This window comes from Ranitomeya variabilis, chromosome 3 (genome assembly GCF_051348905.1).
Source record: "Ranitomeya variabilis isolate aRanVar5 chromosome 3, aRanVar5.hap1, whole genome shotgun sequence".
NCBI classification, from domain to species: Eukaryota; Metazoa; Chordata; class Amphibia; order Anura; family Dendrobatidae; genus Ranitomeya; species Ranitomeya variabilis.
The window spans coordinates 30064122-30081449 of NC_135234.1; the positions used below are offsets into that span (position 1 = coordinate 30064122).

Below are 17328 nucleotides of genomic sequence, written 5' to 3' on the forward strand. Positions count from 1 at the left end.
TCTGTTTTAGTGTATTTGACAGCAGCAGTATGGAAATTATTTACTGTGTATGGAATTAATGCAACATGGACGGTATAAAGATAAAGACTCTCCTTAAAAACAAAAAAAAACTTTGAAAATTTAATTGACACGCTGATTAAAAAGGTATTTTTTTTTCTTATATGCAAAAAAACAAACACTGAACATCTGAATAAGGCCTGATGTAGAGCAAGAACACAGGAAGAATATTTCATTCCTTAAAGTAAATTATTTAGGAAACCCAACAGTTACTGTTGTTTTCTATGGTTGGTTATAAGCAAATATAAGTTAAAGGGGAAAAGAAAACATACAAAAAAAAAAATAAAAACATGAATCTCCCACCTGTAATTTTTCAGTCCTAGTTTCTTCAATGACAACAGATGTGGTCGGCCAAGTTAAAACGCCAGGCACCATTTTATGATTCACCATGGTCTTGGACTTTATATACTGATTTAAGGCATCAGAAAATCTGATAAAAATAGTAAATGTAACACCATTATATTCGCTCACTCACTATCTGCTTTCTAGATTCACAAGGTTCTCCTATGTTTACGAAAATTAAAAAATTGGCTTTTAACCAGTGCGACCCATTTGCTGTAAGAGGTAAGCTGAACCTGGTATCTGGCAGCTGCTTAATCCTTTCCCCTAGGACCGGTTTCATACGTCCGACACTCGGGTCTCTCCTACCGAGTTAGTGGCGTCATAGGAATATCTGTCCTAATATAACATGCACTTTTTGCTGAATGACATAAAATCATATATATGACGTGATCGCGGGGCTTGATGGGTTGTCATGACCTATGCATAAGCACAAGTGATCGGGTGATCGAGCCTCAAGTCCCCTAAGGGGACTATTGAATGCAGCAAAAAAAAAAAAAAACGTTTTCAAAAATAGGAAGAAAAAAAACAAACAAAAAAAAACAGGGATTTTTGTGTACTCACCGTAAAATCCTTTTCTCAGAGCCACTCATTGGGGGACACAGACCATGGGTGTACGCTGCTGCCACTATGCGGCTGACACTAAGTTAACACCAAAAAAAGTGAGCTCCTCCTCTGCAGTATACACCCTCGTGCTGGCTCCCAGAGAACCAGTTTGGTGCAAAAGCAGTAGGAACAAACAGTAAGAACATAGAAGAGTACAATATGTCAACTTAAAGAACAGAAAAAAGCCATATAAGCCATGAGGCTAACAGGGTTGGTGCTGTGTCCCCCAATGAGTGGCTCAGAGAAAAGGATTTTAAGGTGAGTACACAAAAATCCCTGTTTCTCCTTCGCCTCATTGGGGGATACAGACCCTGAGATGTCCGAAAGCAGTCCCTTGGTGGGAAAACAAACGCAAAGGATTAGGCTTCATGCATCAACTGCCTAAATGTGCGCCACCTCTGCCTGCAGAATTCTTCTGTCCAGACTCGCATCCGCTGAAGCCTGAGAGTGAATATTATAGTGTCTTGCGAAGATATGTAAACTGGACCAAGTAGCAGTTTTACAGACCTGTTCCGCCATTGCCTGATGCCGAACGGCCCAAGAAGCCCCCACCGCCCGAGTGGAGTGTGCTCTGATCCCCACTGGGATGGGCTGACTTGACTCGGTATGACTCCTGGAGGGTGGAACGAATCCACCTGGCTATTGTAGCCTTTGAAGCAGAAAAACCGTTCCTGTGACCTTCCAGGAGAAGGAACAGAGCATCTGTTCTTCTGAAGGACGCCGTCCTTGAGATGTACCTTCGGAGAGCTCGGACCAGGTCCAGAGTGTGAAGAGCTCTTTTAACCCTCTCAATAGGGGCCGGACAAAAGGACGGAAGAACAATGTCCTCGTTGAGATGGAAGGACGAAACGACCTTTGGCAAAAAGGACGGCTATGGCCTGAGGACAGTCTTGTCCTGATGGAAATATAAGGAAAGGCGCCCGGCAGAATAAGGCGGCTAACTCCGAAATTCTTCTGATTGATGTGATCACCCCAACGAAGGCAACCTGCCAGGACAGAAAAACCAGCAAAATCTCCTGAAGCGGTTCAAAGGGTGGTAAAATCACTTAGAACCAAGTTGAGGTCCCAAGGCTCTAAAGGAATGCGATAGGGAGGAGCGACATGCGACACCCCCTGAAGAAAGCTCTTCACCTGGAGTTTTGACGCGATGCGTCTTTGAAGTAAGACCCGATACAGCGGAGATTTGGCCCTTGAGAGAGATGAGTGCCAGACCGGAGTCCAGACTGGCCTGTAGGAACTCTAAAATGGTGGGAACTGAGAAAGCAAGAGAGGAAAGACCACGATCATTGTACCACACAAAAAATGTCTTCCAGGTACGGTGATCGATACGGGCCGATGTGGGTTTACGGGCACTAACCATAGTGGAAATGACCTGTTGAGAAAACTCAGCCTGGATCAAGACCCAGGATTCAACGGCCACGCCGTTAAACACAGGGTCCCTGAGTTCTGGTAGTAGATCGGGCCCTGGGAGAGCAGATATGGCAGATTCGGCAGTCTCCAGGGCATGTCGGCGACGAGGCGTACAAACTCTGCGAACCATGCACGGCCTGGCCAATCGGGAGCGACCAGAATCACTGGTACTCCTTCCGCCTTGATCTTCCTGATTACACTGGGGAGTAACGGGGGAGGGGGAAAAATGTATGGAAGGCAGAATTGGCGCAACAATAGAACCAGAGCATCAACACTGATAGCTCTCGGAACTCGAGACCTCGCTATAAACTGGAGAACCTTGGCATTCAGTCTGGACTCTGGACGCCATGAAGTCCACATCTGGGATCCCCCAGCGAAGACAAATCTGGTTGAAGACTTCCGGATGGAGCTTCCACTCCCCCGAGGTAAGACCCTGACGGCTGAGGAAGTCGGCAGTCCAGTTTTCCACTCCTGGAATATGCACTGCTGAGATCACCGAGTGGTTGTTCTCTGTCCATCGAAGGATGTGAGTTACCTCTGACATGGCAGCCCTGCTGCGGGTACCCCCTTGATGATTGATGTATGCCACAGCCGTGGCGCTGTCTGATTGAATACGGATGGGGTGACCCGCTAGAAGATGATGCAACTGTTGCAGGGCCAGCCAAATAGCACGGATCTCCAGAACGTTGATCGGTAGCTTCGATTCCTGAATTGACCAGCGGCCCTGAGCAGTGTGATGGTGGAAGATTGCTCCCCAGTCTGAAAGACTGGCATTGGGAAAGCCTTCCCCAGATTGAGGGAAGAGTACAACATCCACCACCTGAGAGCCTGTCTGACCTGCAGGGACAAGTGGCACCTGCGGTCGAGAGAGAATGGGTTTCTGTCCCAAACTGCCAGAAGGGCATGTTGTAGGGGGACAAAGGTGCAGTTGGGCAAAAGGGACCGCTTCCATTGCGGCCACCATCTTTCCTAGTACCCTCATTGCAAACCGGATGGAGTAAGGGGAAGACTGACGAAGCGCTCAGGCTCCTTGTTGAAGGGCTAAGACCTTGTCTGGAGGGAGAATTACCAACCCCCAAGACTGGTCCAGGTACATTCCTAGAAAGGAAATCTGTTGGGCTGGGACAGGAGAGGATTTGCTCAAGTTTATCAGCCAGCCCAGGCAAGAAAGGGTATCGCAAGTAATGCGAACGGACTCCGTGCAGTCGTGGAAAGATGGACCCTTGATCAATAGGTCATCCAGATAGGGAAGAACGATCACGCCCCAAGAGTGCAGGATGGACATGACAACCGCCATGACCTTTGTGAACACTGGGGGCCGTAGTGAAGCCGAAGGGCAGTGCCGTGAATTGAAAATGCAGTTTGCGAATGGCGAAGCACAGGAATCTCTGGTGAGGGGGAAAAATCGGAATAAGTAAGAGTCTCGGATGTCTACTGAGGCAAAGAATTCTCCCTCTTCCAGGGAAGTGATAACTGAGAGCAGAGATTCCATGCGGAAATGACGGACCTTGACAAACTTGTTTAGAAGTTTGAAGTCTAGTATGGGTCTTACCTTTCCGTCCTTCTTTGGGATGACAAAAAGATTGAATAGAAACCCTGAAACCTTTCCCTTTCTGGGACGGAGACAATGACACCATCGTGACGCAATATGTCTATGGCCTGGGAGAAAGTGCTTGCCCTTGCCTCTGAAGAGGGAGGACCGGAGGGAAAGAAATGTGAAGGGGGACGCGTAGCAAAGTCGATCTTTTATCTGGACGACATCATATTCCTGACCCACTCGTCAGAGACGACAGAAGGCCAGACCTGGCTAAAGAAATAGGCGGCTGTCTACCCTGCCGATGTCGACCGCAATGTGCGCCGCCTCTGGAGGAAGGTTACTGCTCCGAAGTAAAGTAGCTAAGGTCTCTGACCAGAAAACCATAGCCTTAGCTAGCTACCCATGCTGCAGCAATGGATGGATAGAGAGCCGAACCGGAGGCTTCAAAGACAGATCAAGCCAAACTTTCTATCTGACTGTCCGTGGGATTTTTGATGGATGAGCCATCCGGCACGGACAGGAGAGTTTTGGATGCTAGGCGGCATACTGTGGGATCTACCACTGGAGATTCAGCCCAATCTTTTTTCAGATCAGCTGAGAAAGGATACATTGCTTCAAGAGGCATCTGTTCTGTGAAGCGTTTATCTGGTCGTTCTCTGTGCCTATTAACTATAGCACTAAATTCCGGATGAATAGCAAATGCCTTATGAGAGCGTTTAGTCCTCTTAAAGGACACCGTTTGATCCGGAGGGGAGCCGGAATCTTCCTCAAACTTTGAAGCCTGGTTGACAGTCTCAATCAGCGAATCCACTGTTTTCTGAAAATCTGGCGAATCCGGATCTAAGGTACCATCAGATTCACACTCAGATTCGCGTTCGCTACTGACCTCTGGAGAGGGAGAGCGAGAAACAGGGATCTGAGGCGACAAGGCAAGTGCCTGCTCAGGAGACATGCTACGGATCCGTTTTCTAGGCGCCTGAAGGCTTCTAGAGTGCTTTCGGCCCCTGCAAACGGACTGCTCCCGGCTTGGGGAGGATCCGTCTACATCAGTCCTGCAAACGCTCCGGTCCCCCGAAGGATCACTTAGGAATTCAATCGCTTTGGCCAGCTAAGCCATGGATTGAGACAGTGACAAAGCCTACTCAGGGGGACTAGGCACACTTGGCGCGGTGGCAGTGAATGGCTCCCGAGCACAGTTGGGGTCACAGGCATTGCAGAGTGGCGAACTCTGAGCAGACTGGCAGGAGGAGCATGAAATAAAAAATATAGCCATAGTCTTGTTAGACTTTTTAGATGCCTTAGGCTGGGACATGAAGTTGTGGCCCTATAATAATAGGTGCTGCTGAGAAGGGATACTGCTGAGAAAAGAGGATGACAGTAGGGAGGAAGATGTATAATGCAGCGCTCCCTTACCCAGGTCTGTGTTCCGGCTCCTCCTGCGTTTCTCCAACTGCGTGGTCCCTACGCTTGCTGCCGGGACCTTTCCGTCTTTCCTGATGGAAGTTAGTGTGTCCTGAAGTGGTCTGGGGGCAGAAAGATGGCCCCCGAGATTTCAGAGGCGCTTCTCATGCTGAGCGAAAAGCGCCAGGAATGGTGGGCAGAGCCTCCATATCGCGTCATCGCATGGGCGGAGATAGGGGTTGCGGCCTACTACAGGGCCGAAGCCGGGTACTAAATTTGCGGTGCTGGCCGGCGCCGAGGCAGGGAGGGGCCGAATACGCGCCTCCGCAGTCAAAATGGGTCCCCCTTAACCAGTGCCGCCCCAGACCGCCTGAAAGGAGCCCTCTAGCTCCGGCACTTACCCGGAGAAGCTGCCGGGTGGCAAGTAAGGCAGCTTGCTCCAAGACCTCCTGTGCTGCTGCTGGTCTGGACGGTGCAGGGATAAGGGGGAAAACCCTCAATCCACCATCCCTTTAGTAGGGAGGTGGAGAGGGACCGTCCGCCTCCTTGTACCATCAGTGGTGGTGCAATGGGGGCTGCTCGGACGCCAAAAAAGGGGCCACTGTACATCCAAGGGATTAAATCCCCTAGACAGAGCTAAATGTATGGCATTCAGCCTGGCTGCGGAAGAGTATACATGGATCGGTGCCCTAGAAAGGACCAGTGGCCAAAAAAATTCAACCCAGGCTTGGCATCCCACGTCACAGAAGAGGATACGGAGAGGCGACACTCTCCGTGCTCGCCTGTTGATGGTTCGGGGAGATCGGAACCTTGAAAGAAACCGTCGCCCCTTCATTCCACTGGGAAAAATGTAAAAATTGGTAAAAATGTATAATAAAAAAGATCTTTCGGTCTGAAGACCAGACCCGTGTGCCTCCTATGGACAATAAGCAAGAACTGGTTTCTCTGAGAGCCAGCAGGAGGGTGTATACTGCAGGGGAGGCGATAACTCTTTGTGTTAACTTAATGTCAGCCTCCTAGTGGCAGCAGCATACACCACGTGCTGTGTCTCCCAATGAGGCGAAGGAGAAAAACAAGTTCAAATCACCCTTTTATGCCCCATTAAAAATAAACTAACTAGGGTAAAAACCCCACACATTTGATATTGCTGCGTTTGTAAAGGTCCGATGTATCAAAATATTAAATAAATTACTCCAAACTGGTAAACAGCATAACAAGAGAAGAAAAAATAGAAATTCCTGAATTACCTTTTCTGTTGCTGCAACACTGAAATTAAATGCAGTAAGAGGCGATCAAAACATTGTATATATCCCAAAATGGTATCAGTAAAACAACAGCTCAGGGCATAAAAAAAAAGGGCCATATCCCAAAAATGAAAATTTTAAGGGTCTCGGAAAATGGCAACACAAGCGGATGGAAAACTAAGAAAAAAAAAAGGTTACAGCTCTTGGAAGAAGGGGAGGGGAAAAAAAAAGGAAAATGGCCACTGTGTTTAGGGCCTACATTCCTCCAACTTTCAGAAAACATGAAAGGAGGTTATAAATAAAAAATATATATATATTTTTTTTACATATAAACTTACCGATTTTGCTTAAAATACACATTTCCAATTCCATAAAAAGCCAAGCAGTTGAACCTCTCCTTGGAGTGATGCTGTATAATTTCTTTCAACTCATTTTCAGCCTTTGCCAGCTCCTGCAAAAATTTAACAAATTAGTAATTTTTTTTTTTTAACGGTACAGCGAGAAAAGTTCACTTGACTCATGGTTAAATTAAGTAGCCATATATAACTGCCATAGTGAAGGAATAGGTTCCTGCTCCAACCTGGTCTCTCTTCTCCTCGCCGGTCTTGGTCGTCACTTTGGCAGTACATCCGGGATCTTTCAGAGGTAAATGGCGCAAATATTACTGATAAAAGGTGCGATGTCATCACAAACAATGGCGGGGCATCACTAGGATGGTGTGTGCTGGGTGCATGGATAATACTAGCAATATAGGTGGAGGTGACCGTGATTGAACCAGATCACTCACTCAGAGTCAAAAACATATATCACCTTCCTGATAGTAGAGGGAAAACTTCATGGTGAATCTGCATGCCCCGCCATTTTTTAAGGTGGTACAGAAAAAGCAAAAACTGTAGTGAAAATGCCACAAAAACATTAATGTTGAAGACAATATCGATTTATATTTTTTACTGATCTAAGTAAATTTTAAATGCTTACCACACACTGTCCAATACCGAGCAGCGCATTCGCATGTCCATACTGCAGTACCAGATAATCCAGCTTTGTCAGATGTAAGCTCTGGAGGAGAAGAGAAAACAGATTACTCCTATACGAGGTCAATGTCGAGCACCTGTGCAAGAGGCAGAGAGCGGCGGCGCCCGGAAAAGGAGGCGGAAAGCAACGGCGCCCAAAAGGAGGCAAAGAGCGGCGGTGGGCCAAAATAGGCAGAGAGCGGCAGAGCCCGGAAGAGGAGGCAGAAAGCGTCAGTGCCCCCAAAAGGAGGTAGAAAGCGGTGTTGGGCCAAAATAAGCAGAGTGGCAGCGCCCTGGAAAAGGAGGCGGAAAGCAACAGCGCCCAAAAAGGAGGTAGAGAGCGGCGGAGGGCCAAAATAGGCAGAGAGCGGCGGCGCCCGGAAAAGGAGGCGGATAGAGTCAGCGTCCCCAAAAGGAGGTAGAAAGCGGCGGCAGGCCAAAATAGGCAGAGAGCGGCAACGCCCGGAAAAGGAGACGGAAAGAGTCAGCGCCCCCAAAAGGAGGTAGAAAGCGGCGGCAGGCCAAAATAGGCAGAGCGGCAGCGCCCGGAAAAGGAGGCGGACAGAGTCAGCGCCCCTAAAAGGAGGTACAAAGCGGCGGCAGACCAAAATAGGCAGAGAGCGGCAGCGCCCGGAAAAGGAGGCGAAAAGCAACGGCGCTCAAAAAGGAGGTAGAGAGCGGCGAGGGGCCAAAATAGGCAGAGAGCGGCAGCGCCCGGAAAAGGAGGCGGAAAGCAACGACGCCCAAAAATGAAGCAGAGAGCAGTGGCGCCATAAAAGAGAGGCAGAGAGCGGCGGTGCCCGGAAAAGGAGGTAGAGAGCAGCGGCGCCCCCAAAAGGTGGCAGAGAGCAGCAGCGCCCCCAAAGGGAGGCAGAAAGCGTCGGCGCCCCCAAAAGGAGGCAGAGAGCGGCGGCGCCCCCAAAAGGAGGGAGAGCGTCGGCGCCCCAAAAGGAGGCAGAGAGCGTCAGTGCCCCAAAAAGGAGGCAGAGAGTAGCAGCGCCCAAAAAGGAGTCCGAGAGCAGCAGCTCCCAAAAGGAGTCCGAGAGCAGCAGCGCCCTAAAAGGAGGCAGAGCGGCAGCGCCCAAAAGAGGCAGAGAGTGGCTGCGCCCAAAAGAGGCAGAGCGCGGCGGCGTCCAAAAAAAAAAGGCAGAGAGCGGCGGCGTCCAAAAAAAAGGCAGAGCGCGGCGGCAGCCCAAAAGAGGCAGAGAGCGGCGGTGGCCCAAAAAAAAGGCAGAGAGCGGCGATGTCCAAAAGAGGCAGAATGCGGCAGCATCCAAGTACTCACTAGAGCTCGCTCCTGCTCTGTACAAATTATAAAGCCCAAGTATTACAGTGACATAAATGACTGCATATAACACTGCAGGAGATGGGCGCACACACCAGTAACTTCCCCATAATTTACAACTTCTGGCCAGCGGCCGGACCAGAAGAAGAGTGCAGCCGAACAATAGTTCAGGACTTACCTGGAGGTCAGTCTGTTTCAGGATGTCCAGAAGTTTAGAAAATATCCCCTCTGCATTGCGACAGCGCTTATCGTTTAGGGCTTCATAGGCTTCACGTATTAGAGACTTGACCGTATCTTGTATTGTGGCCAAATCAACCTACAAGACACAATTGTAAACACACTTGGGAGCCACAGCGACCCCGTACGAAGCCCAACCATTACATAGGTGTTCCCGGAAGAGAACACATGGCTGACACAAAACCATCTCTACGATTTGGGATTATTCCATATACTGAGGAGGCTTTATTACATGATAAAAAAAATATGCTGAATCGCAAAATATCCAAATAATTATATCAAATGTAACCTTACTATTCCAATAAATAAAATCTATTACAATAGTGACCGTACAATCTTCCCCAATTTACGTCTTAATACATCTTTATAGCAGTCAGAGATTCATTTTGCTTATACAAAGCTCCAAAGCTGCTCCAGAACACGATGGCCTGCAGCCACCATTAGGCAATCCTAATTAAGGTGGCCGATCTGACATCCTCCATGTACAGATTCACAAGGCCAGCACACAAAAACAAGAGATTAACTGGAAGAGCGGCTCTGCACTGTCCCTTTAAACAGTCAGCACAAAAGAGCCAGTGCAAGAGGAACCACATTAAATACAGCTCTTAACCCCTTCACTCCAAGCCTGTTTTCACCTTCCTGACCAGGACACATTTTACAATTCAGATCACTGTCACTTTAGGAGGATCTAACACTTGAACGCTTCAACTTTTCCCACTGATTCTGGGAATGTTTTTTCATGACATATTGTACTACACCATTTTGGAAACTATAGACCCCTCAGAGAACTTATCTAGATGTATGGGAAGTACCTTGAACCCTCATGTGCTTCATAAAAGTTTGTAACACTGAGCGGTAAAAAAAAAAAACATTTTCCAAACAAAAATATTTTTTTATCCCCAATTTTATTATTTTCACAGTAACAGGAAAAAAATGGACCCAAAAATTTGTTGTAAAATTTCTCCTGAGTACGCAGATACCACAGTGACCAGGACAAGGTAGTGACCAGGACGTGGTAGTGACCAGGACGTGGTAGTGACCAGGACGTGGTAGTGACCAGGACGTGGTAGCGACCAGGACGTGGTAGCGACCAGGACGAGGTAGCGACCAGGACGAGGTAGCGACCAGGACGAGGTAGCGACCAAGACGTGGTAGTGACCAAGACGTGGTAGTGACCAGCTCATGATTCTGGAGACATGCACCTGTAAATTAGGCGGGCTGTCATCACTACAGAAATGACATGTGGACACTAACTGTGGTTTAGGCACACTGATGCTCAGAAGGGAGGGGGTCATTTGGGTTTGGGAGTGCAGGAGTTGAAAATTTCTTTTGGGGGGCGAGGAGCCATTTAGCGCTTCCAGAGTCTTTGTGCTACCAGTGACGTGGAAGCTCCCTACAGATGACAGACATGAGTGGGGACTTGCTTTTTTGTGGATTGATTTGAAGCTTTTTTTAACTAACATTTGGGATCAAATTTATCCGTTGCTTGTTCCAGATGGTACTACACCCCAACTAGACTCTCACACATAAACCTGTCCATCTCCCCTCTCTGCTGGAGAAATTGCGGACACAGGGGTGAGTTGCTACACATTTTCTGGAACTGCCCCATTGCTACTACCTTCTGGTCAAACATCTCCTCGATAATCGCCAAACTTCCAGGCCCTTCAGTCACCCTTTCTCCCCAACTAGCTCTCCTCTCATTGGACACCCACCTCCTAGACAGTTCTCTGGTAAAAATAATCTTACACCTATGCATGGTCGACAAAAACTCCATAGCATACCACTGGAAAAACACGACCCTCCCCAACGAAACCATTATAATTAAATTAATGTCGCAACATAGGGACCTCGAACTCAAATTCGCTTTATCCAATAACGAGTTTAGCAAGTTCTACCAGAAATGGTATAAGTGGGACCAGTTTTTTCCTCATTGAATATCTGCTGCTACCTCAACTCACTTTCACTACCATAAGGTAACACAAGATGGCGCCTGCCTCAGACCTAATTCCTTTCTGATAGCATTTCTGCCTCGCCTGGGAGCTCTCTACTTATATAGCCTCTGCACTAATCTTGCCGTTAGAATTAACAGTCCGTCCAAGGGACATAACCCTTGCTTTTCATGAGCCAAAGTATGCCTAGCTCAAGGGCTTAACCCTTGCACTATAAAAGTTAAAATGTACCTAATCCATTTTTTCCTGTTCCTGTTTACGTTATACATTATATTTTATATAACGAACAGTTATTAGACAGTTTGTTCCAAGGGCTGCGTCCCTTGCTTCATTAAGGCTTATTGTTGCCTCTCCGCACTTTGTGTGATTTGTTTGTTTTACTCCACTTATTTTTCCTGTCCACCCTTACCCCCTCCCCCCCTCCCCTCTTTTTCCTCCCCTGTTCCTCATACTTGTTAAAAAACAATAAAGCCTTGGAAAACAAATTTATCCGTTGCTCTACGCTGAGCTCTTACATCGGGATTTACATATCAATCTCTGAGTAACGTAATTCAGAAGAAACCCCCGAGGGATCCATTCACTATAATGAGGCAGCAGAGCTACTCTGGACTCCGTCTGGCCTCTGTTCGGCGATGTACTTCTTTTCAGAGGTGCACATAAATAAATGTATATATTCGATTAATATTTTTTTTTTTTGTTCTTTATCTTGTTTTATTATTTTTTTTTTTTTTTTTTTAGATTTCTACAATTTTTATCAACTTTTTTTTTTACTTTTTAACATTGTACCGGGGTGGGACATTTACTGTATAATGACAAATCACTGATATAATAATCTGCAATGCTTCTGCATGCAGAGCATAAGAGCAGCATCTGACATGTAGGGAAGGAGGCATGTCAGCTCCTGCTCTTGGCATGAGCCGACAGGCCACCGTCCATGAGTGACCCTGCGGTCTTCTTTCGACCTGTTGCCACAATGGAGACCATTGGCATAACGCGATGGGAGCACCCTCCCTCTGGGATGCTCCATGAGGTCGCTGTCACTATTGACAGCGGCATAACAGGGGTTAAACACCCACGATCAGTGCTAGCACCAATCATGGAAATCACTGCAGGGTGTGAGCTCTCACATAGAGCGGACACCTGCACTCGATCAAGATGGCGCTCCGTGTGAGCCCGCACGATTACATGCATGTCGAGAAGGGGTTTAAAAAAAAAATAACAGTAATCATGCACAAACCGAAAAGGGTTCCCCAAAAAACCTTGGCTGCCAAAACACATCCTGACAATTAGAAGATTATCGTATATGCCCCTTTCACCCGTTCGTACATGTCTTGGTCAATGTGGTCACTGCAGCCCAGGATATGACCTGGTTCTATAGGTTCAGAGAGACAAGACTCTCACGTCTTCAGGTCCGTGCACTGGCACTTAGGGCTATAGTCATGCAACATTATTGTTGGGGAATATGTTCCTTTTTAAATTAGGATTTTCTTAAGTTTAGCATGCACACCAGGAAAGCTTTCAAAATACTAGGCTAATTGTGTCCATATGCCGCAGTTATGTAATAGCGCAATACACTATACTTTTCCATCATGTGGAATCCAACAGGAGAAAGGGAAAAAAAAAATTATATATATATATATATATATATATATATATATATATATATATATATATATATATATATATATATATATATACATATATACATATATATACATATATATATATATATATATATATATATATATATATATAGTAAAATATATATATTTTACACACACTATATATCTTTCTCCTTCGTCTCATCAGGGGACACAGGACCATGGGTGTTATGCATAACACCCATGGTCCTGTGTCCCCCAATGAGTGGCTCGGAGAAAAGGATTTATGGGGAGTACACAAAAATCCCTATTCTTGACAGAAAAATATTTAGAATTGAGAGTCCTCAGTGGTTGATACCTTTTAATAGCTAAATTGCAAGCTTTCGAGACTACATACGTCTCTTCATCAGGCAAAGACTAAAACAAATTCTGAAGAATCACATATTTATGCACAACACAGTATAGGAAAAAAAAAAAAAAAAAACAAAGGGAGAGGGGAAAAAAAAAAAAAAAAACATGGATAAGCCAGGTGACATGAAGCAGAATTACCATGGGTGATAAACAGTTACGTCCATAAATATTGGGCCAATTCTTAGATAAGGATTGTTTTATTGTCCTGTGATTAGGGTCTGTTGTGATGACCCCACATGGTCTGATGGGCAAGTTCCTTAGTTGTAGTTATGCACAGAACCTGTGTCACAGGACTTCTGAGAGATTAAGGAATCATCTTTTACATGTCTGCTACAGCATAAAGAGTAAAGTCCAAGGGCAATTTGAAACCCTGAGGAAAACACAGCAGACACAGAGCAGAAATTACAACAATACTACAACAAACTACGGACCTTTCTGATTCATAACAAGGAAAAGAAACTGCACAGATTGCGCCTCAATTCAGGACTCTATGCAAACAGATACAAAACAAAGCCTAAACCTGACAACTTGGACAATCACTCCATTCCAGGCACAAATAACTGTCATTAATCTCTCAGATTATAAACCCAACAAAGTGGAGCTGTCCGTGCTTTCCAGAGGACTCTCATTTTGTCCTACTAAGGCCCTGGATAAAACTGAACTCTGCAGTGATATGGAACATTTTTTCAGGAGACTGAGCCTGAGGGAATATTTCAATGATACAGAAGATTCAGAACCCACCTGGACTGAAGGAAAAGGGATCCTAACAACAAAGAAGAGGTCAGACTGGACACCTCCACTGGGACGCAACCCTCATTTGGATAAATATATAGACTCCTTCAGACATTTGATAAAATCCACCATCATAGACACTAACAGGACACAAGCTTCCAACATCAGTGCCCAGGAGAGAAAGGCCATACAGTCTCTGAAAACCAACAAAGAAATCATCATCAAACCTGCTGACAAGGGAGGTGCAATAGTCATGATGAACACATCAGACTACATGAAGGAAGCAAACAGACGACTTATGGACACACGCTACTACAAAAAATTGGAGTCGGATCCTACACAGGACTATTACAAGGAACTAAACAAGTTGGTATCTTGTCTGCCCGACGAATCCATAAGAGCCAATGACCTGATACCAAATAATCCAAGAACAGGGACATTCTACATGCTTCCCAAAATCCACAAATCTGGAAACCCAGGAAGACCAATTATCTCATGTGTGGGCACCCTTACTGAGCAGGTATCTGGATGGGTAGAGGGTGTTCTTAAACCCCTGGTAAAAGATACACCCAGCTTCATTCAGGACACAACTGACCTATTGAATAAACTATCAGCAATAGGTCCTCTACCAGAAGGAACCATCCTGGCCACCTTGGATGTGGAATCTTTGTACTCCAATATCCCACACCAGGCTGGATTAAATGCCTGCAAATTCTTCCTGGAAAACACAGGGACTGATGCAAATTCTGTGGTGAAACTTATAAAATTCATCCTCACCCACAATTACTTTGAGTTTGACAAGAAGATCTGTCTACAGGAGACTGGCACAGCAATGGGAAGTAAAATGGCCCCACAGTATGCAAATCTTTTCATGGCCAAGCTTGAAAGCGACTTTTTGTCCTCATGTCCCATCAGGCCTCTGGCGTACTACCGCTACATTGATGACATTTTAATCATCTGGACGGAGTCTGAGCCACAGCTAAAGTCGTTCCATGAACAGTTTAATCAATTTCATCCCACCATCAACTTGACACTCAACTACTCCTGCACTGAAATTAACTTTTTGGACACCATCATTAAGCTGCAGAACAATAAAATAGAGACATCCCTGTATCAGAAGCCAATCGACCGTCCAACATACCTTAATTGGGACAGTTTCCATCCAAAACACATAAAAAACTCCATTGTCTACAGCCAAGCCATCAGATACAATCGTATATGTTCCAACCCCATGGATAGGGATGAACACCTTGGTCACCTCAGAAAGACCTTTTTGAATCAGGGCTACCATCCAAGAACAATTGAAAATCAGATCACAAGAGCCACCAGAATATCAAGGAATCACCTGCTACATTACAAAACTAAAGAAGAAAATAACCGGGTGCCTCTAGTAGTTACCTACAATCCAAATCTGGAGGCGCTAAGGGGAGCTGCACGGAAATTACAACCTTTACTACAAAAAGATGCCCGCTTACAATCCATTTTTCCAGACCCCCCACTACTGTGTTTTAGGCAGCCCCCAAATCTAAGAAGCATCATTGTCAAGAGCTCCTTGTCCTCTCCAACAGCTGCAGGTACTTTTCCTTGCAAACAGAAAAAATGTAAAACCTGTCCATTTATAATGACCACGGACAAGATAAAGATCCCCAACTCACATCAGGACTACAAGATACCAGGTACATTCAGCTGCGTCACTTCTAATGTGGTGTACCTAATTATTTGTACTAAATGTCCAACTGGGGGTCTGTATGTGGGGGAGACAGGGCAGAAACTGAGAACAAGGATGAACTCTCATCGCCATACAATAAAAGAAAAAAGAATGGATCTACCTGTGGCAATACATTTCTGTCTCCCAAATCATAACATTATGGACATGAAATTACTTGTATTGAAAGGTAATTTCAAAGCACAGAGAGACAGGAGAGTCTGGGAATATAAACTGATGACGACCTTTGACACTCTAAATGCAGGAATGAATGTGTCACACGGATTTATGTCTTTTTACATCAACTAATTACAACTAAGGAACTTGCCCATCAGACCATGTGGGGTCATCACAACAGACCCTAATCACAGGACAATAAAACATTCCTTATCTAAGAATTGGCCCAATATTTATGGACGTAACTGTTTATCACCCATGGTAATTCTGCTTCATGTCACCTGGCTTATTGATGGTTTCCCCCCCCCCCCCCCCTCTCCCTTTGTTTTTTTTTTTTTTTCCTATACTATGTTGTGCATAAATATGTGATTCTTCAGAATTTGTTTTAGTCTTTGCCTGATGAAGAGACGTATGTAGTCTCGAAAGCTTGCAATTTGTTACCATCTTTTCAGTTAGCCATTAAAAGGTATCAACCACTGAGGACTCTCAATTCTAAATATTTTTCTATCTACTGGCTAACACGGTACCAAGATATATTTCTTTCCTGTATTCTTGACAGAATCACTGTTTTCTAAGGTATTTTCTTCCTACCTGGGAAGGACCTGGAGATGGGGTCTTTTGCTTTTCAGTGTTCAGATTAGAAAACCTGAATAAGGGGGAAAAAAATAGAAATATGTATACAGTTAGGTCCATATATATTTGGACAGAGACAACATTTTTCTAATTTTGGTTATAGACAATACCACAATGAATTTTAAACACAACAATTCAGATGCAGTTGAAGTTCAGACTTTCAACCAAGTACTAGAAATGAACATTTTATTTAAAATTATTTAATCTGTCCAATTACTTTTGGTCCCTTTAAAACATGGCACATGTTAAGGAGCTGAAACTCCTAAACCCTTCATCCAATTCTAATGTGGATACTCTCAAATGAAAGCTGAAAGCATGAACTTCAACTGCATCTGAATTGTTTTGTTTAAAATTCATTGTGGTAATGTCTATAACCAAAATTAGAAAAATGTTGTCTCTGTCCAAATATATATGGACTTAACTGTACATTGCACACACACAAATAGTGGAAGCATGGACAGCAATGGGAAACAGCAAGGAAAGTATTAGGTATAAGGAAATATTTTTGTGGTGCTCCTCCTTGTAGATGCTCTGACCATAGAGGAGGAGGGAGAAAAAGAAGTTCCTGAGTTGTGTAAGTAATTATCTGAGATCGGGACACAAATTCCTTCAGCTAGGTAGTGGGCTATCTGCACCAGTAATTAAAGATTTCCATTACATTACAAGCACCTATGGGGTATGTTGAGTTTCCATAATGATGACTGACATTTTACAAATAAAATAAATAATACAGCTACATGACGAACAACTTTTTTTTTGTCTTTTTTGAGGACGCATATTAAATCTAATCTTTCCCTAATTGTATTCTTTGTTATAATCGGGAAGATTGAATAATAAAATAAAAAAAGTCACCTTGTCTTTTCAGAATCGCTCCCCTTTCCCTTCGCTTTTCCCTTTTTGGGCTGCTGACCTACGAAAAATCAACACAAACAATCCATTACCGGGCGACTCAGACAGATTGCCGTCACTTGGAAGACAATGGCGGGATTCT

At 45.1% G+C, this 17328-nt stretch overlaps 1 protein-coding gene across 3 annotated transcripts in view; it reads right to left on the minus strand.

The window, feature by feature from the left end:
* Positions 1–17328, minus strand: part of TTC3 (tetratricopeptide repeat domain 3) — a 210500-nt gene that overhangs the window by 76812 nt on the left and 116360 nt on the right. For all 3 annotated transcript variants that reach the window (XM_077293880.1, XM_077293881.1, XM_077293882.1), the window contains 6 exons: positions 17190–17247; positions 16296–16350; positions 9071–9208; positions 7573–7653; positions 6933–7045; positions 361–487 (listed from right to left, as the gene is read on the minus strand). In XM_077293880.1, coding sequence (XP_077149995.1) covers positions 361–487; positions 6933–7045; positions 7573–7653; positions 9071–9208; positions 16296–16350; positions 17190–17247 — 572 coding nt within the window. The remainder of the gene's footprint in view (positions 1–360; positions 488–6932; positions 7046–7572; positions 7654–9070; positions 9209–16295; positions 16351–17189; positions 17248–17328) is intronic.